The 22,291-nt window shown below is 31.8% G+C and overlaps 1 protein-coding gene across 6 annotated transcripts in view; it reads left to right on the top strand.

The window, feature by feature from the left end:
- The window catches only part of LOC124539275 (protein madd-4), a 446,643-nt gene that overhangs the window by 262,381 nt on the left and 161,971 nt on the right, over positions 1-22,291 (top strand). For all 6 annotated transcript variants that reach the window (XM_047116602.1, XM_047116606.1, XM_047116605.1 and 3 more), the window contains exon 4: positions 2,303-2,402. In XM_047116602.1, coding sequence (XP_046972558.1) covers positions 2,355-2,402 — 48 coding nt within the window. In that variant the 5' untranslated portion in view covers positions 2,303-2,354. The remainder of the gene's footprint in view (positions 1-2,302; positions 2,403-22,291) is intronic.

The following is a 22,291-nucleotide window of genomic DNA, read 5'->3' as shown; positions in this document are numbered from 1 at the left end:
TACGAGTCGACAAAATACTTGTATTAATAATCTATCAATATATCAATTGTTTATGAACTTGGCTGAAATGTTTTGCGCGTTTATTATATTAAAAACTAGCTGTGCCCTCGACCTTGTACGCATTTGAATAAAAAAAAATAATGTAGCTTAAGTTAGTCCTTATTATATCAGCTATCTGCCAGTGAAAGTCCCGTCAAAATTGGTCCAGCCGTTCAAGACATAAGCCGGAACAAACAGACAGACAGACAAAAGTTGTAAAAAAATATTTTTGGTATATATACCGTGTATACAGACAGTGAGTCAAAAAAGGGCTGTTTTATTATTACAAACAGACACTCCAATTTTATTATATGTATAGATGAGAAATGCCTGTAACATTATTTGTGAGTTTCGACATGGTTGTACAACTGGTCTATTCTGTAAAAACTCGGAATGAGTAGTAACGTTCGTGTTATGTTGAAAACTTATGAAGAAACATTATTTTGATGCGTATATTCTTTATTTATTACAATGAATGAATCTCTTTTACTCGCGTTTGCGGCGATTATAACATTTCTTACAGTAGCTCTTAATATAAAACGTAAACGAAAATTGGAACGTTTGCGTTAATGTAAAACCTTATTAGAAAAATATACGCTTTTGATTCTTTATTTTTGCACAAAACGTTAATTTTCGTTACTAAGAATAAAGAGTGCCCTTAATGCTTGTTTTTTTTTAAGTTATAGTTTCCAGTTAATAAATGAATTAACAATTTTGTATTTCTTTTTTATTATTATATTGATACTAGTTTATGCCCGCGGATTCGCTCGCGTTATATGTGTCGAAAAAAAAAAACATTGTCCTTCCTTGGATTTCAAGCTTGCTTCATAGCAAATGTTACGAGACTAACCTTAGCATTCAATACGATTTTATGACATTTGATTCAATATCATAATTTATATCACATTACTATTGCATATTATGAATATAGCAGGGGCTATTGAATTTACTTTATTATACTATTATTATTGTATTTAATTGATCAATAATTTGTAAAACTGTATATAATATTATTTTATACGGCATAGCATTTAATACTGGCATGTAACACTATTTCTTATGTTTAATATGATTGAGCTGTCATTAGCAAACAATTGAACGATAGAAAACAATTGGACTACGAACTACTGAAATTACTCAAATTTTGTCAAATTCGGTTCATTGATTTGACAGCGAAAGAGTTACTTTCACACTTATAATATTAGTATATATTCTATCTTACATATAAACATACAATAAACACACACACACACACACACACACACACACACACACACACACACACGCACACACACACACACACACATACAAACACACACACACAAACACGCACACACACACACACACACACACACACACACACACACACACACACACATTAACAGGCATTCTGAAGATCAAGTAATTTATACGATATTGGTGAGCTCCAAAATATATTTTGAAAGCAATCAAAGTAATTTGAGTTCCTTTTAGCAAGCGGCAAAAATATCCTAATTGATCACCAAGTAATGTAATATCGGCAACCTTTAAATTGATTTCGTACAAAACAAAATTTTATTAATCAATCAACAGAATAAATATTTTGTTTAGTTCATTTTATAAAAATATAGTCTAAAATAACTAAACAATCTTTGTGTTTATAGCTTTACTAGTCGTTTCCCGATTTTGTTTGCATTTTTTTAAATTTATTTATTTTAAGTCACTTTTTAACATCTAAGGTCATTAGCGATCACAGTTGCATAACAACAGCAACAATTATTGTTGTTAATGTATTACTTATTCCAATGGAATCAAGAGAAATTTAGAAATATATATATTTTAAATGAGATATAACATTAATTAAATGAACTTGGGGTGGTTGGTTTTTGTGCAAGCACATCTCGCAACCCACTTATTATATACTCTACCGACAAAATGCAATACGTATGTATTGTTGTTTCGATTTGTAATTTGAGTGAGCCATTGTACCTTTAGAAATGAGGCATATTAAATAGTATTTCATAAGATTGGTGACGCACTGGCGTTGATTTTTAATAACTCTTTCAACACCAATGTCTAAGAGCAGCATACTTACAATTTCACATCAGGTCGCAAACTCACTAATCCATGAACATATAACAACATAAACTGATTGAAACATGCCAATTTACAATAATGATTTTCAATAGTTAATACTTATGTCATTTGTCATCAATATGCTTTTCTCAAACGATTTGGTTTTTTTTTTCAAAATAAAGCTAATGATTATTGTATTTTGTTTCAGGTTGATATGTCGTGAAAGGAGAATATGAAACCGTCAATAAATTTTTGACAAAATGGCGGCAAGGATCTTCTTTCTCCTTCTAGTGCTTCTGGTGACTGCTGTGAGTATTAATCACATTAGTAAAATTTAGTTTATAATTATACAACAAAGGAACCCTTGTTAAAAACAAATTATTATCATAACCGATAACAATTTAATCAGTAAATTTAAATTAACTTTTCAACTATTCCTTACATCATTAAATCATCAACTATATTATAATCTAAGATGTTATAACCCTAGTTCATTTAGTTACACAAAAAAACAAGAAGAACAAGGAGAAATTAATTATATAAAGAATTGATAAAATTATATAACATGATGATCTTAAGGCAATACAATAACGACAATGATTGTTGTTATTGTATTGCTTTAAGTAATATTATTGTATTATAACAATGATTGTTGTTATTGTATTACTCATTTCATAGGTATCAAGAAACACTTAGTATAATATTTATATAATCAAATATATTACGCCTTTGTTACTAAGTATTCCTGTATTATATGGGCGACACCTACTCAAAAATATTACTTTTTTTTAGGTGAAACTCTCAATTATTTGTTAATATCAATATCCGGAATCCATCTTGAGTTATGTGTTTGTTATCATCTGGTGCTAATAAAATAAATTTTATTTCATTGACGCTATAATGTGTAGTAATGAGAATGTCTAAGTAAAATAAATTACATTCATAATTATAGCTATGTACTAACTGTTATGAAATTAAAATGACATTCAATCGCACACATAAACTAGTATTTAATTTTTTAAACTAGATTAAATTAATAAGAAAAACTTTGATAATTAAAGTATTGGAATAATGTTGATTATATATGTTATTCATTAGCAACGTTGAAAAAGTTTTTATGCAAAGAGTTTTTATGCAATACTATTTTCATTAACACACTGATACTTTTGCAGGCTTAGCTGAGTGGATTATACTCTTTATTGTTCAGTTCTATTTTCAATGGGGACTATACAAGTGTAATTAACGGAGCAAGGGACATAACTTTACTCCATGGTTTGTTATGCATTAGATATGTATGAAGTGGCTTATACTTTAACGTGGCACGGGTGCTACACTGATACTAAACTGTATACTATATCTAAAATTATGACTGTTTTTTATTATATATACAAAGATCTTCGTCTCGAGTCACTCTATCTAATAAAAAAATCCACATCAAAATCCGTTGCGTAATTTTAAATATCTAAGAATACATAAAGAAAAGACAAGTAAGCCAATTTTCTTTAAACTATGTAATGAAGACACTGACTCATAGACCTGACAATTCAACACATACATTTTTTTAATACTTTCGGAGTAGGCATGACTCCAGCTTTTCGTAAGTGGAAGTGGAATCCAAATCCAAATGGAATCCATATGTAATGACGCGAACACTTAAAATCAGTTGAGCCTAATGCCTGTCAGCTTTCGTTCAATAAATTTAAATATGGAACAATAAAAAAACAATGTAATATTTAAATTATCTGTTCGCAGTCGAGGTGACAAATACACAGCTTTAGTTAACAATTTAGGTTCGGGAATTACTCGAACGTCGAAAAGCGAACCTGACAACAAATCCTATGGGATTTTAGTATCTATTGTTTTGATTTATTCATAGATCTATAATCTAAGAATATATTATTCATAGATCTATAATCTAAACATTTAAGAATATTGTTTGTCTTGTAGTACAAGACTAAATATTACTTAATTTTAATGCTAAATATTCCTAACTATACATATAAACTAGGCAGCTCGCGACTTCTTGCGTTTAAATTTAACAAAAAGGTTACTGCTGTGGCCAAAGTTACTCCTTATTACTTTAGCTTTCCGCCAGTGAAAGTCATGTCAAAATCGGTTCAGCCGTTCCAGAGATTATGCGGAACAACAGTGAGAAAGAAACACTAAAAAAATGAAAAAACAAAATTTTGGTACAGGTGTATCGTGGAACATACATATGTATTTAATATAGGTATGTATAGATAAATAGTTATTAAGTTTCGTAGTGCGTCAATTATAAATATAAATTCAGTTTAATAAACACTGCAAGTATAAATGAAGTTATGAACCTGATGAGACCACATGAAAACATTTGTAAGTTGTTAGAAAGCTTAATTTTTTTTTATTCCGTAAATCCTTGGCGTTTTTTAAATAAAATTAAACGCTCAGCGAAGCAGACGCGACGGTCAGTCGGAAGAGTTAGTAATATTATGAGTGCGTAAATGATTTAATTTGTTTGATTAACTGTTTGTAATATTATGAATGCGAGTTTTATTTATCTATGTTTGGTACGCTTTCACGAATTAAATACTCAACCAACTCATGATAAAATTTCAAAGTAGCTGTGCCTGTGAAACTTTACGCGTTTGCATTTAACAATAAAAATATATTATTGTAGCCTAAGTTACTCCTTATTATATCAGTTATCCGCCAGTGAAAGTCCCATCAAAATCTGTCCTACCGTTTCACAGATTAGCCGAAACAAACAAAAGACAAAAATTGTAAAATAAATAAAAATTTGGTATATGTACCGTGTATACATACATTGAGTAAAAAAGGGCTATTTTAAAATTACAAACAGATACTCCAATTTTATTATACGCATAGATATACAATGTGTTGTATTGCATACACAAAGGCGGAAATAAATTTCAAATAAAATTAAGTTGAAAATGTCTAGCACATAGTATGTACCTTACGTATAGTTACTGTACTTAGAATAACTGTCAATTTCATGTTATAGATTTTGATTCATAATAAGCAATGTAGGCTTGTATAATTATTGCCCGTGTGTTGATATATCGTATACGAGGTTGAATTTCCAGAAAATATCTGTGAGCATGCCTTCCGTTTTCCGATATTCCACGAAATGAATATAAATTGCTCAAATATTTCTCGCTTGTAGGACACATATCGAACTTAACTCCCCTTTTCATCCACATTCCGGAATGTCACGGCTTTTAGTCTACTGCGAAATTATTTCAAATATATCGTGAGGTACTAATATATTATGTAATAATGTAAAAATTAATACTAAATTAATCAAGGTGCAAATTATAATGAAACCAATTAAAACCAATCATAAAATAATTTTCCAAAACGATTCTTAAGTGATGGCGTTCAGTGGAGGTTTTCATAAGATGAAACTTAAAACTCATCGCAGAAAACGTATGTGATATGTCAAAGGATGATATGCGAAATTGATTGTTAAAAATATTTAATTTATAGAATACACGTATCAAAATTGCGTATCGCCGTAAAACGGTTGTCATCTTTTTACAATTGAGATCCGAAGACTACTCTTACTCGCTCTGCTAAGTAACGTACAACAAAAAAGAAACCAATATGATACTTATTTTTGGAATCGGTCAAAAATAGACAGCGTTTAATATTAATTTATTTTGCTATCAAACACATCTTCATCAAACAATAATGAAAACAAATCATTTACTTTAAATTATCTTAAGTAAAATTACTTGTAATGTTTTAATTCATGTCGAGTTCCTCCGCTTATATTATTTTTTTCATGTAATGTAATTTAACTTTCTATTAAAACGATACATTTTACTTAATGTAAAATAAAAAATATGTTAACTTTGTGTATTTAATGCAACATAGCATTAAATACACAAATATAAACCTTATAATTTAAATTGAATATGTTTGCAACGACATTGCTCTCATATAGATGTCATTATAAGTAACAGCTTATACGACACCTTTTGACGAAAATGTTTCTATCACTCTTCTCCTCTAAGGGTTTGCGTATTCATATGATGTATCAGAATTTGAGTGTAATTATATACATACAGGTTTTCACACAATATTTTTCCAAAACCCCAAGGACGATATCAATTATAAATACGAATTAAGCTCATTTAAATTCCTTGTAGCTGCATAGGTTTGAACCTGCAATCATTAATTAAACGTGTAAAAAAAATAGAACATATAAAATTAATATTCTGTTTTTACATTCTTTCTTTAGTGCCTGTAAAACTCCTTCAATGTTCCACTGCGAGGCTAAAACCTCCCATTCTTTTAAAAGAAAGTAGGTATTTTATTTTGTAAAGCATTCTATTTCCTTTACGATTTATCTGACCTGCAGGTTTCATCACGAAATTTTTAACACAATTTAAACATATAAAAAATCAGTGATGTGTTCCGCTATTAAATAGCCATGACAGGCTAAGAATCACAGTTTCCAATTCCTGAGTTATCGGCATTTTTTGTAACATTAACTACAGGCACAAGGGACATAACATCTTAGTTCCCAAGGTAGGTGGCACATTGACGATATAAGGAATAGTTAATATTTCTTACAGCGTTATTGTCTATGGGTGATGGTGACCACTTACCATCAAGTGGCCTATATACTCGTCCGCCAACGTATACCATAAAAAAAATAGGTGTGACAAAATTAACGATAAATTTAACGAAAAATATAACGATATAAAAATAACGTTATATGAATTTCACGCGTGACTTGAACTAAAAGCACAGCGCCGATGTAAACCAAACACGCCATTATCGAAGATTTTCACATATTCTCTCCCTTCAAACATACGGAACGATTGAAATACTTCTCTTTGATTCGACGAAAAAGATCAAAGATTTTTCATGGAAAAATGAAAAATTGCTCAAACAGATTCAACGGTCTTTGGCTGATTGCAGTGAAGTAAAATATTCTTATTGAGTAAATACTTGTGATGTCTCCTCGAATGTCGTTGTCGATAAACGATAAATTTAACGTTAAAACATCGACAATTTATTGACACAATTTAGCCCGTCTGGGTGGGCACCACCCACTCACCAGTTATTCTACAGCCAAATAACAGTGCTCATTATTGTTGTGTTTCGGTTTGAAGGGTGACTGACCCAGTATAAGTACAGGCACAAGGGACATAGAATCTTAGTTCCCAAGTTTGGTGGCGCATTGACGATGTAAGGAATAGTTAATATTTCTCACAGCGTCATTGTCTATGGGTGACGGTGACCACTTAACATCAGGTTGCCCATATGCTCGTCCGCCAACCTATATCATAAAATATGCTTAAGCAGCTTTATTTCTGATATTTTTAATCCTATTTTATTAACTTAATCTTGCTTGTATGTAGGTAATTTTAATTAATTTTTCGACGTCAACAGAATGTTGTAATTATCTATAATTAAAATATTTAATAAGCTTCTTGCTGGTAATTTAAATATAATAAATAAAATCAAAGTAAATACATCACGAATTGCACTCATATTTTAGTATTATTTTCATCTTTATTTTATATATATACAAAAAAATCATGTCATATTTTTCAAAGATAATTTCATAGGCGTATCTAATAACTAAAGTATATTTCGATTAAATATAATTTGCTGTCCACATGGGTAAATCATGAGGTAATTTTGTTTACTTAATAGATCTTATATTTTTGCCACTTATTTAAAAATACAACATCCCATACTTCCAAAATAAAAAAAAAAAACAATAATATGAAAGTAATATTTCTTATCGATATCTCGATTACTTAGAACGACAACACTACCCCATATTGATTTATTGCACAAACTTTATACAGTGTGTCTAAAATGGTTCCATGATTTGGCGTTTATTGACGTCTTTTGAAAATACTTGTTTTTGACAGGGCTTTATGTTTGTAATAAGCTTTTCGAATAAACTGAAAATAAACGTCATGATAATAATTAAGCTGTTATATTGAGAAATATAGAGTATTTAAATTCCTTTAGTACTCAAGTTAATACAAAGAATACTTGTATAATAATATAATAAATTTGAAAGTAATTATGTCGCTCTTTCACTGTCAAACAAGTCAAACGAATTTGACTATATTTTGTTTGACGCAAACTTGAACTCCAAGGAAAGGCGTAGGCTAATTTTTTGCCTAACATATGACAATTAACACATAAAATGCGTACGGAACCGCGAACGACAACTATTAATATTGTTACAATCTTACAGAGGCACGAAAGATCTACAGACACTAACTTCGTGCCTCTTCTGCGTTGTATAAATAACACAAAAACCTAAAAGTTTTGTATTTGTCTATTTGGGGCTTGAACTCAAGAGCGGAATTATAGCTAGCCACAAACAACTCGGTCGGTATTATACTAGAGAGTGACTTTTTGACTAAGGCCATTTAAATTTTGAATCCACTCATAATAAAAATTAATAAGTTATGAAAATACCTTTGAAGTGATTAAGAAATCAAATCAAATTAAACTTTATTCAAGTAGGCTTTTATAAGCCCCTTTGAATTCTACCGAGAACCGACAAGTAACTCTTTTCCTTCATTTGTAATACATTATGGTTGTTAAATACAATTGTGTACATTATATCCTGTACGAAAGTCAACAAGTATTAGCTTAACATTAATCTAGAACTAGAGTATGAAGCATTATCAAATCAAATCAAAATATACTTTATTCAAGTAGGCTTTTACAAGCCCTTGAATCGTCATTTAACAACTTTTTTTATATTAAGTGAAGCTACCACCGGTTCGGGAAGTAGATTCTACCGAGAAGAACCGGCGAAAAATTCAATAGGTACTATTTTTCAACATTTAAAAAAACAGTCATGTTAGTTTATTACAATTATATATGCTTGTAATATAGGATATATTACTTGCCTGCCTGGAAGTCAACAGTCAAGTCAAGTCAAGAGACATGTAGGTTTCGTCACGATATTTTCCTTCACCATCGAGCATGAGATGAATTACAAACACAAATTAAGAACAAGAATATTCAGTGATCCTTGCCTGTGTTTGGACCCGTAATCGTCGGTTAAGATGCTCCTTTAACCACTGGGCCATCTCGTGTTCGTGCATCTCTCCAGCTATTTATAGTTCAATACTTACTTTGACGACTTCCGTGGTCGAGTGGTGTGTACATCGGTTTTCATGGGTACGCCACTCTGAGGTCCCGGGTTCGATTCCCGGCCGAGTCGATGTAGATTACCATTAGTTTTGTCTTGGGTCTGGGTGTTTGTGGTACCGTCGTTACTTCTGATTTCCATAACACATGTGCTTCAGCTACTTACATTGGGATCAGAGTAATGTATGTGATGTTGTCTCATATTTATATTAATACTAGCTTATAATTTCACATAGCTTATCATTAGCACATAGAACTCTCGTTTAGTGAACGAAAGCTGTCGTCTAAATTATTCGCCTTCCCCACCCATTCCAGTCTAGCCGCCTACTTCAGATTATATTATCTATTTCAATAACTTTTTAAAATTGAAAAAGAAAAATTTTAATATTAAATGGCAAATTAATAGCGACAAAGGAGATCTGATGAAAAAAGGGTCTATATTAATATCTTCAAAACGGTGAACTTAACTTCTGATAGTTCTGGAATCGTCGGATTTCTAAGCGAATCAGAACAAAAGTTTATCGTAAAAATACTTTATTTCATATCTTGGACTCCAGAGTGAACTGGACACAGTTGGCACAATGCCTGCGATTTAAACTTTTCGAAAAGTTCATTTTTATTGTTACTTCCCCGTTCCGCTTATGACAATCGCCGAATATTTCACTTCTCATTTCGACGTTTTATCCTTGGTCAGATCTCATATTTGAGACATAAATTTGGATAAAGTTGTCTTTTAAACCTCTTCATGAACCTGCAGTCTTATTCTATAATATTTACCGTAGTTCGAATCTTATGAGTTGAGAATTAAAGACGCATTTCACATTTTTACATATGACTAGTTGTGAGTTTCGAGTTTTGTTTTGTTGTTACAGAATAGTTTTATTGTGAGTGTGTATAGTACTTCTAAATACCCAATGTTCATTATATTTTTTATATTAGGCCTTGAGCATGGATGTGGATGGATATAGAGGTAGAGGACGACCAAGGAAACGATGAATGGATCGTGTGAAAGACATTATGGTTAGAAAGAATGTTACTTGTGAGATGACGTTTGACAGAGAAGTATGGAAGGAGAAGACATGCTGCGCCGACCCCGAATAAAATTGGGAAAAGGGCAGGAGGATGATGTCTTATAATATTATTTTAAAATCTATCAGCTTTTTTGAGTTAAATTATTCTTTATTAACGTAAGAATCAATAGCATTAAATGCTTAAATATATATAAATATGAATTAAAAATAGTTACTGTATGAATCTTAACCGCGTGAATTGGTGGCAAGAATGCTAGTAGCATTTCCCCGTTGAATCGCAATTCCGATCCTCTGGACAAAAAACGAACCAGCCCTCCTGTCACCATAAGGCGACTTGTTGTATTTGTATTTTATTTTCTGTCAGTTTATTTTAAGAAATAAAATATTCTTAAGTCTACAACTTCAGAGTTTTAAATTACCAATGTTAAATAATATATTTTTTATTTTAATACTTCTTTAATTTTTATGCTGACTGGTAAAAAATACATGCAAATACATTCAATACACACACATACAAGTACATCATACAAGTACACAAAAATACAAAGACATAAAATAACTTAAAATCTTAACGCACACACAACATGTCGGAAATACGAACACAGCTCATACATTTATGTATAAAATATCTATGTAATCAAATTTAGTATCTAAAAAAAGGCCTCAAGACAATTTATATACCCGTATAACTATTTAAAAAAATAAAGAAGCCTTTATATAAGTCTTTATATAATTAAATCAAAGCGAACTAAAAACACTCTGTATATAAAAAAAAAAAAGTATTGTTGAGTTTGTTTAACAACTACGAATGTCCATTAGCAAAGTTGACTTCGGGTTTCTATAATTTCCATTTCACGTTCGAAAAAAAAAAAAAATTGGAACTAAAAATTAATATTTAACGAACGTTTCAAACCAGATGTCGGTTGAACATCGGTTGAAAAGTCAGAAACTAAAAACGCGGTGTGTTAATTAAAAGTTTTCTACACGCTTATACCGTTTATTTGCAAGCGAGAGGTGGTAAAGCGAATTTTTCGACACGAAAACAAGGTGCGAGCTAAAAGTCGACTACAAAAGTATTATTGGTTCCGTAGTTTTTGTATGCATAATATATTTATTGCAATAAGTATGCAATTCATTTGATTCGTACTACTCTTTTAAATTTATACTACTTTGAGTATACTACTCGCGTTTTAAGAATTGGTTACCATGTGTTAGGCAAAAAAGTAGACTATGTTCTTCCTTGGGATCAAGTTTGTTTCACAACAATTTTCATCAAATTCGGTTCATTTGTTTGGTCGTTAATGAATGACAGACAGACAGACATACAGAGTTACTTTAATATTTATAATATTAGTAAATAGTAAAGATTAATAAATAAAGCTGATTTTCTCCAGAGGTTAAAATAAAACAAGAATTTCCATTTACAAAATTAATGATTATAATTCTTCTCGCAAGGAAAATATCTTGAGGCAACCTAAATGTATTGGGTGATAATGGAAAATATATCCACCAATCAGAATTGGAGGAGCGTGGAGGAAAAAGCTGTCGAAACGAGGAGGCTTTGCTTAGCAGTGAAACATTTACTGGCTCGTCTACTTCTGTTATATGAGCGTATTTTTGATACTTTTGATAAATTCCATACCTCAAATTGCAACCTTTTTGCTTAGGAACGATTTATTGGTACAAAAAAGTAAAGTAACAGCCTGTACATTTCCCACTGCTGAGATAAGGCCTCCTCTTCCATTGTGAAGAGGGTTTCGAATATATTCCACCACGCTGTTCCAATGCAGGTTGTTGGAATGCACATGTGGCAGAATTTTGATGAAATTAGATACATGCAGGTTTCCTCACGACTTCCTTTCCTTCACCACCGAACACGAGATGAATTATAAACACAAATTAAGCAAATATATTTAGTGGTGCTTACCTGGGTTTTAACCCGCAATCATCGGTTAAGATGCACGCGTTCTAACCACTGGGCCATCTCAGATCATTGGTAAACATATGTAGTATATATTCCAATATATCTTTGTATGTTAAAATCATACTTAATTGCTGTATAAATTCATTTTAGCCGAATATTATTGTACACACTATATGAATTGGTACATATATATAATTTCATAATTAGAATTTAAATATACTTTATTCGAGTAGGCCTTTACAAACACTTTTGAATCGTCATTTTACAATCTACATTAAGTGAAGCTACCACCGTTTTAAAATGTAGAGTTTACCGAGAAGAACGTAGTTTTCACATATTTTTTGATATCTGTTAAACTAAGACATTTAATACCTAAGCTGTCCAAGACCAATTTTGACCCTCACATTCCTTGAAAATCACGAAATAATTAATGGCGTGAATTGTCTTATTATTTTTTTGCTTTGAACATGTTTTTAAGTTTTGACATTTAAAATATTAAGTTATGTTAGCCAAATGCAAATAAATTAGTATATAGCACATCCTGTTTAGAAGTCAACAAGTATTATCTCCACATCATATTGTCATTGTACTCCTGTATTTTATAATATTATTTTTTATTAATGTACTTTCTACAAATGCTTTGAATTTATGAATCGGCAAAGTTAAAAATATCCGATAGGAAGTCAGCCGTAACTGGCATAAAAGTGCACACAGACGTCAAGGCCCTTATGTGTTTTCTGAAGCATGGAAGCGATACTGATACTGAGAAATGATTAACGGAAAAACCAATTTTTCTTACATGTTCTGAGGTTCAATGCAGTGTTATAAACTGGCTAATAGACAATCACAGCTATTAAATATACGTATATGAATTATATATCACATAATGACGACCTCCATGGTCGAGTGGTGTTTACACCGGTTTTCATGGGTACGCCACTCCGAGGTCCCGGGTTCGATTCCCGGCTGAGTCAAGGTTTGTAGATCATCATTAGTTTTCTATGTTGTCTTGGGTCTGTGTGTTTGTGGTGCCGTCGTTACTTCTGATTTTCCATAACACAAGTGTTTTAGCTACTTATATTGGGATTAGAATAATGTATGCGATGTTGTCTTATATTTATTTATATATTTATTATTTGAAAAAAATAATCTACCGAGATATCGTACCGGTAATCGTCTACCGAGGTACCGACTTAGATACTAGTATTGGCCCTCGGCTTCTCTCGCGTTTTAGGGTGTTAGTGGTCATGTGTCAGGTAAAAAATTAGCCTACCTTAAGGAAATTTGGTATGAAGCAAACTTGAACTCCAAGAAGCGACATAGGATATATTAATGCCACATTAATGGAAACTGTGTTTAAATTAAAAAAAAATAGTATCCAAATGATAGATTTTAGGTATAATATAAACAAAAAACAAAGACCAATATTAATATCCGAACGAATTTATCATTTAGTATAAATAAGACGTCCCATTAAAGATGATTGGTCCAATTCTCATCCCAGCATTACATAAGTCGTATCGCACCCGAATTCGACCTCACGCCAATAATACTTAATGTTATGGTCGGAGTAGATTGCGCGCCATCTATATAATATTTACGCGAAGCCTTATTCGCAACGGGTAAAGGATATTGCTCTGCCAAGGGAATCGCCAAATCATGGTATTATGGCCTATCTTTAAACGACTTTGGACGGTTTTATACGAAAAGAACAATTAAATTTAAAAATAATGTTTTTGTTCTATTTTATACGAAAATGAACGATTGATTAGTTATTGTAACAATGTCTCGCAGTTTACATTTACTTCGTAAGACTTAAATTTAATTGCGTTGTAAGAGGGTTTCCTTTAAAAATATAAGATATTTTAAACAAAATTTCATTTTGTTAAATTAAAAAGAGTTCTGAATGAAATTTTAATTTATAACACATAGCGTATTCATTGAGATCCTTCTTCATAATTAAATTCGACTAAAATTTGAGTTTTTGTGCTGACGTTCATGAAAAGATTAAACTATTTATGAAATTTGAGTATTTAAATACCCAAAAATGTTATGATATTAAAACAGAGTAAGAATGTGATACGTTTTATAAATTCTAATTAAAATATTTACTCACAATAAGCCTCAACTAATATGACCCAGTCGTTATAAAATATCTTAATCGTAAATTGCAGTGACATGTGACGAATTAGCGATTGACACATTTTCAATATAGTTGGTTAAATAACGATTGAAAAGTGCTTGTAAAAACCTACTTTAATAAATTATACATATTTGGATTTGATTTGATAGCATTGAGAAATTTTAGTTTTCGTGTCAATTTTCAATCCAGATATCCTCCTGCCCTTATCCCGATTTTATTTGGGGTCGGCGCAGCATGTCTTCTCCTTCTATACTTCTCTGTCACACGTCATATCACAAGTAACATTATTTGTAACCATATCTTCTTTCACACAATCCATCCATTTTTAAGCTGACCATTTGACCAAATATCTTCTTTGCTAATATTTAATTTCGTGCTAAACGGAGAAGGGAAACATGGCTAAAAAACCCGCATCTATCGGATTCAAATCTAGCACATGTGCATTAATCATTGGAGTAGTGTGGCATTAGCTCTAACTTATCCTTAAGGGAAAACATTTCCAGCAGTTTTACAATTACGATTTATTCGTTTCAAAATAAAAAGCTACAGAATATTTTAAAACCTCAACAAAAATAGTTTTCAGAACTTCCTTGAAGGTGTATTCAGCTCTTTAAAACTACCTAGAGATGTTTCTGGGAAGTTTATTCGAATCATTACAGAGTTGTTAAGAATTTAAATCAAGATATTTTAATCTGAATAATACTATTAAATGTTTAATGGTATATTTTAATATTAATTGTTTTTTGTGCTATATAGTAGTAGTATACTTAGTAGTATATTTGGTAGATTTACCGCCTAATTTTATTGTCACACAACAATTTGTGTTACTGAAACGGTTTAATTACAAGCGCAAGGGATACACCATCAGATCACATGGTTGTCAGCACATTAGCGGTATTCGACCACTTATGCAAACAGGTGGCCTATTTGCCAGACTATCTGCATTACAAAACAGAGCCACGCTTTACGAATTAAAGGTCAAGTTTCGGTGATTCGAAATTTGAACGCCATTTAGCATTGCTTAAATAATCAGTTGTCAGTTTGCCTTTTATAGGAATACCCGACTCGACCCGGCTTCGATATCACAGTAGAAAGTTCTTAAATTATGAGTGTTGCTTTACTGTATTGACCATGTATTATAGGTGAACAAAAACCATCCCATCGAATCACTCTATCTATTAAAAAAATCGCATCAAAATCCGTTGCGTAATTCCAAAGACCTAAGCTTACTTTGGAACAGACAGCGGTTAGCCACTTTGTTTTATACTATGTAAAGATACAAAACATAAAAAAATGTTTAGAAAGCACAATAAATGTGAATAATATAAAAAAAAATTACAAGAAGTCGTTACAGCATAACACTGTTATTTTTAGTAAACGGTTACCATGTCGCTTCGAAATTGGGGCTCACAAAATTTACTCGGCGCATTCGTTAATATTATCTTTTGTATTGTGATAATTCCATAAGTTTCCCGTTTTAATTGTTTGTATCGTACAAGAGCGCACTTGTCGTTTGTCACATGTTTCTGACATTGATTTAGTATCTTCGGTACAATGGGGCCGAGCTATTGTGTCCCCTCGTACAAGATTATTCGCTTAGTTCAAATGAGGGTACTTTCAAATACATTATACACTGGACAATGATGCCTTTATTGTATTTTGTCTTGTATCGTTCTTTGACATATTTATGTCACGATTTTTCTAAATATACTTATATAATTTTAATTGAAATAATAATATTTAGTACGGCTTTGATTTTTAAATACGTAGTAAAGTAAAGTAACAGCCTGTACATTTCCCACTGCTGAGATAAAGCCTCATCTTCCTTTAAGGAGAGGGTTTGGAACATATTCCACCACGCTGTTCCAATGCGGGTTGGTGGAATGCACATGTGGCAGAATTTCTATGAAATTAGACACATGCAGGTTTCCTTGCGATGTTTTTCTTCACCGCCGAGCACGAGATGAATTATAAACACAAAATAAGCACATATATATATATATATATATATAGTGGTGCTTGCTTCGGATTGAACCCGCAATCATCGGTTAAGATGCACGCGTTCTAACGACTGGGCCAGCTTAAATGTTATTTCATTTAAATACGTTATTTAAATGAAATAACATTTATTAGTATGATTATTGATACGGTTATCGACACCTTATTGTGGGACGTCACTTCCTCTCGTGACGTGGTGTGTCGAGCTGGTACTGCCTGGCACGAGAAAAACAAAAGGCGTTGGATTTTGAACGGGGATGGAAGAAGAAAAGGAGATTCGGAAATGGGCGGTAAAAGGATTAATATAATTAATATTCAATTAGCGGATAATTATTAAATGTATCGATTGACTAATTAATATACATATTAGGGACATAAATTAATGTTATGTATATTTAATAATAACATTTGTTTTAGTATTATTACTATACAAGATTTTTTACTAGCAATTTATAGTTTCGATATATAAGAAACAGTGTTTTTACCGATGACATGCGATCCAAAATCAAAGTATCCTTCAATCAAGTAGGCTCTAATAAGCCCTATTGAATCGTCATGTTACAGAGTTGAAATAAATATTAAGCTAACTCCGGCTCAGAAGAATTCGACCAATTAGAACCGAGAAAAAACGCATGGTTACTCTTTTTTATGATTATTTAAAATTACTGAAAATATACAAGTCCAATAAAAAAAACATGAAATTGTATATAGTTTATAAAACTTTTTCGTAGGTATTTGGTACATCTATTTGTCAGTTACCATATCATATCCTAGTAAATGAAGTATAAGTATAATAAATGAGTCGGTCATTTCAAATTGAAGAGAGAAACTTCGTTTTCTTCTATTTTTACAGAATGATAAACTTCATTTATTTTTATATTTTTTAATATAAACTTAATTTTTTTGTACTATGATTTGCAAGATTTATAATTATATAATCAATACGCTCATATTTTCCCTGAGGATGTTACATTGACTTCGGAAATTTAAAAGCTTGATGTTATAACTTTCCATGCTTATAATGAATTTCGCTAATTCCATTTCATTTATGAAAAATGTATTTACTATTCATAGATACATAACTGTATTATGGAATATTGTTGTTATATATATTTTTTATGAGAAGAAACAGTCTCAATACCCCAGAAGTAATATGTAGTAAGACATAACTAATATTCGTTACTTGTCTAACTTTTCAAACCGCGTATGCTGCTGAGCCGAGTGTACCAGTAACGGTTGACAAATGAGAAATTTATTGGAGCTTGAAATCTTAAACAATTCTTAGAAATACCACCGTAACATTTGTACTAATATTTCCGTTGCACAATATCAAATGTTCTTATTGTCATTACCTTTGGCGACGGTAAGAAAATGGTCAGAATTGCCTATGGGCATCGGCAAAGTCAGAAATTTTATCCATAAAAACATAAGATGTTATGTTTGTGCCTGTAGTTACACTGACTTACTGACCATTCAAACTGGACACATTACACACAAATTTGACATATATAAAGAAGTCCTATATGTAATGTTCACATGTGAGATCCATTTACCAATTAGATTAAATAGATATTGTATCTTAATATCAGTTCACCGTATACACACACCGTCCTCACAAAATGGACGCGCGCCATTTTTAATATACATGTATTCTTTTCCCGCGCTTTGGCGATGTGTGTCACTCGAGATGACAGATGCAAAATTACACAGATAATATATATTTATACAAAATTTAAATCTAATATTTAAAAGAATATATTAGTATAGATCTGTGTAAACTACACTATACTCACGTAATATTTTGATTAACTTCCACGCAAGCGAAACCGCAGACAATAGCTATTAATTATATAATAATTACATAAGAATCATTAGTTAAATAAATCACATAAAAATATATAGTTTACTTCCAGGATTCCTACAAAAGAAAGTTTCCAAGAGAGAAGTTTGAGGACTGTAAGACAATACAAAGTTTTACGGATTAATCCCGTAGCAAGTTCCTTTAAGGACTGTGGTCATAAATATTCAGCGAGCGGGTCAAATACATTCTCACGGACGTGTAAGAATTACACGAATATCTTAGCCGATCATTGAGCTTAACTGTCAAAATCTTTTGACATTTAACCATGTTCTTTTTTTAAATTCGATATGGATTCGACAATAGAAACGTGACAGTATCTGAACGTTACTTCATAGATGTTATAGATATAATAAGGCCTTAAGTGGGCTGGACTTATTTGTCGCAGAACCGATAACCGTTGGGGAAAACGTGTTCAAGAATGGAGACCGCGTCTCGGCAAACGTAGTGTAGGACGTCCTCGGGCACGGTGCTGTGACGATATAGGCAAGGCGGCAGGCAGGAGCTGGATGCGAGTAGCCCAAGAACGATCTCAGTGGCGTGCAATTGGAGAGGCCTATGTCCAGCAGTGGACGGAAATGAGCTGATTGATTGATTGATTGATTGATTGACTGAAAGCCTTATACTATACTTATAGGTACATATAGATGAAATTTAAAAACAGATACTGTATAAATCATGTACGCGTGGAATGGTGGCAAAAATGCCAGGAGCATTACCTCGTTGTATCGAAATTCCGATTTACTGGGCGAAAAATTACACAATGAATATATGTATTTGATATATTTTAATATTAAATATAATACGTATAATATTAAATGAAAAATCTTATTCATTTGCGGTAATTAAAATAAATAAAAGTAATTATCGGTCTGCTGGAGGTCGGCACTTGGTTTATTTTTGCCATAGGAGTGTCTTTATTCATCATCATGATAATGATGATGTGTCTTCATTCGTATTATAAAGAGATATATTTGTTTCTAAGAGTGGAGATGGTCCAGTGGTTACAACGCATGCATCTTAACCGATGATTGCGGGTTCAAGCCCAGGCAAGCACCGCTGATTCATGTGCTTAATTTGTCTTTATAATTCATCTCTTGCTCGGCGGTGAAGGAAAATATCGTGACGAAACCTGCATGTGACAAATTTCATAGAAATTCTGCCACATGTGTATTCCACCAACCCGCATTAGAACAGCGTGGTGGAATATGTTCCAAACCTTCTCCTCAAAGGGAGAGGAGGCCTTCAGCCCAGTAGTGGGAATTTACAGGCTGTTGTTGTTGTATATTTGTTTCTTTATATGTAGGGGGTAATCTCCGGAACTTATGTTTATGTTATATCTGATTCTATTTTTTTTTAGTAAATTTCTAAGTGTTATATGGTGTTATCAATAATATTTTTTCATTATTATCAAAAAATAACATTGAGTAATGATGATACCTTACTTATCTCTGCTGATATTGGTTTCGTATAAATTCTTGAATAAACATTAGATGTATATGTGTAAGATAATAGTCTGTAAATGTTCCACTGTTGGAATAAGGCTATTCTTTTCTTTTTTGAGGATTTTTGGAACTCATTTTATTTTACAGCATTGAGTCGGTGAAAATGTGTATGGCATATTTTTATTGGAAACATATAGGCTATAATTCATCAGAAGATAAGTAATTAAGTCGTTCTAACCTATGCTATAAAATTAATTATATAAGCTAACAAGATACATACTTTATATGTTTTATATTATGAATGAAATAAATAAAACAACTCGATTCTCGGTATATAAATAAAATAATAATTTTACATTCATGAGAAATAGTTACAAGATTTGAATATAATTTAAACATTCTCTATGAGTCAAACTTTTTCCTTTTCACAAAAGCGGTTGTAACTACGGACGTGGTCCGAACGACGATACAAAACAATTTTCTGTGCTGATTTTATTTATATTTCAAAAAGCTGAGTCTGTTGGCAAAACTATTGTTTCGACGAACTTTCACGTTGACTGAAATGAACATTTTATTTCGTTTTTATGAATACCGATTAATATGACGTGTAACAAATGTTATATAACATTAAGCTTGGTAATCCCATCGCTGGGATAACTCCATGTTTTGGAGCTGAGTCTATCCTTAGATTCGTAGACACAAATTATTTATTTCTTATTAATTGCATCAATTTAAAAGTGTCATATTTAATAATTCTAAACGTTCAGAGCACAAGTATGTTTTTGATGTAAGAGAATTACTTTAATTTTGAACAAATTTAATTAAAATCGTTTTATACAAATCAATCAATATTGTCCAGGCTTCATAACAGAAACAATAACTGCGGTCGATTTGATGTAATTGCAGCGTATTCTGCGAAAAAATGTCGGTAAATAGAACAATTATTCATGTAGAGATAGAAAAAAAAGTTTGACGATTATATATATTTTTATAAGGCACTGTAAAAATAATATTATTTATGATCCCTTTTGTTTACGAGGATGTATGTATAGTAAAATTAAAAATGCATTTGTTATGTATTTTTACATTAATTCAATTATGGATGGTATGTTCATTGATGAGTTTAGGTCTATGCCTGCGTGGTAATTTTTGTTTTTTTTTTATGGTATATGTTGGCGGACGAGCATATGGGCCACCTGATGGTAAGTGGTCACCATGGCCCATAGACAATGACGTTGTAAGAAATATTAACTATTCCTTACATCGTCAATGTGCCACCAACCTTGGGAACTAAGATGTTATGTCCCTTGTGCCTGTAGTTACACTGGCTCACTCACCCTTCAAACTGGAACACAACAATAATGAGTACTGTTATTTGGCGGTAGAATAACTTGTGAGTGGGTGGTACTTACCCAGGCGGGCTTGCACAAAGCCCTACCACCTAGTGAGTTTTTTAATAATTTCAGACCAAATAATTAAATTTTTGAAGAATTTAAAGTAACTGTCGATAACATATTGAATAAATAAGGCGTATAATTCAATACAAGAATATATTAAAGATTAAAAGCATGGAATTTAATTGTACTTTACAGACATACTCTGTAATTAAAATGGAGGTCTAATAATGGTCTATACGTAAGAATCTACTTCCAGAATCGGTAATAGGTAACATTTAAATTTACAATTTAACATGACGTTTCAAATATGCTTTTGTGAGCCCACTTGGATAAGGAATATTTTAATATTGATTTTGGTCAAGGGAAGGAAAAGCAACGCGATCGTTTCGAGGGTTTTTCCATAAAATGTTATTGGAATCAGGGAATGAAGGAAACCTCAGCTAAATGTGGAATGTAACATACATTCCACAAGTAAGTCCAATTAGTTATTAGTCTATAATAAATCAAGATACTTGGTGGTAGGGCTATGTACCCGTCTGGGTAGGTACCACCCACTCACCAGTTATTCTACCGCCAAATAACAGTACTCAGTATTGTTGTGTTCCGGTTTGAAGGGTGATTGAGCCAGTGTAACTACAGGCACAAGGGACATAAAATCTTAGTTCCCATGGTTGGTGGCGCATTGACGATGTAAGGAATAGTTAATATTTCTTACAGCGTCATTGTCTATGGGTGATGATGACCACTTACCATCAGGTGGATCATATGCTCGTCCGCTAACTTATACCATAAAAAACATATGTGCAAATCTATACTAATATTATAAAGACGTAAAATTTGTATGTTTGTAAACTTATATAGGGGGTAATCTTTGGAATTCATAATCCAATACTAAAATTTTTTTAACTGAAAAAAGCTACATTATTCCTGAGTGATATAGGCTATAAATTGTATATTATATAACATATTATGTTTGCACTGAATAAATAAATCATCAAAAGATCAAAGATCCAGCCATGGAAAAGTCAAAGTCAAAAATCAATAGAGAAGCTTTTCGCTTGCTTGTTAATTGCTGAAAATCTACCACTGGTTAGTGAGTACTTCGGGACCTGAGAAGAAGAAAAGAGTAAACATATTGGTATTGATTTCTTAAAAACAGTCTAAAAGCAATCATCTGACTCCCTAAGGGTGCAATCAACTACGAAGTCATTAGTGTAATATCTTTTAGAACACACACGCTCTTTAACGATTCTTTTGAGTT

This window comes from Vanessa cardui, chromosome 22, assembly GCF_905220365.1.
Source record: "Vanessa cardui chromosome 22, ilVanCard2.1, whole genome shotgun sequence".
Classification (NCBI taxonomy): domain Eukaryota; kingdom Metazoa; phylum Arthropoda; class Insecta; order Lepidoptera; family Nymphalidae; genus Vanessa; species Vanessa cardui.
The sequence above is the reverse complement of the archived record's forward strand: the minus strand, read 5'-3'. Positions and strand labels throughout refer to the sequence as shown.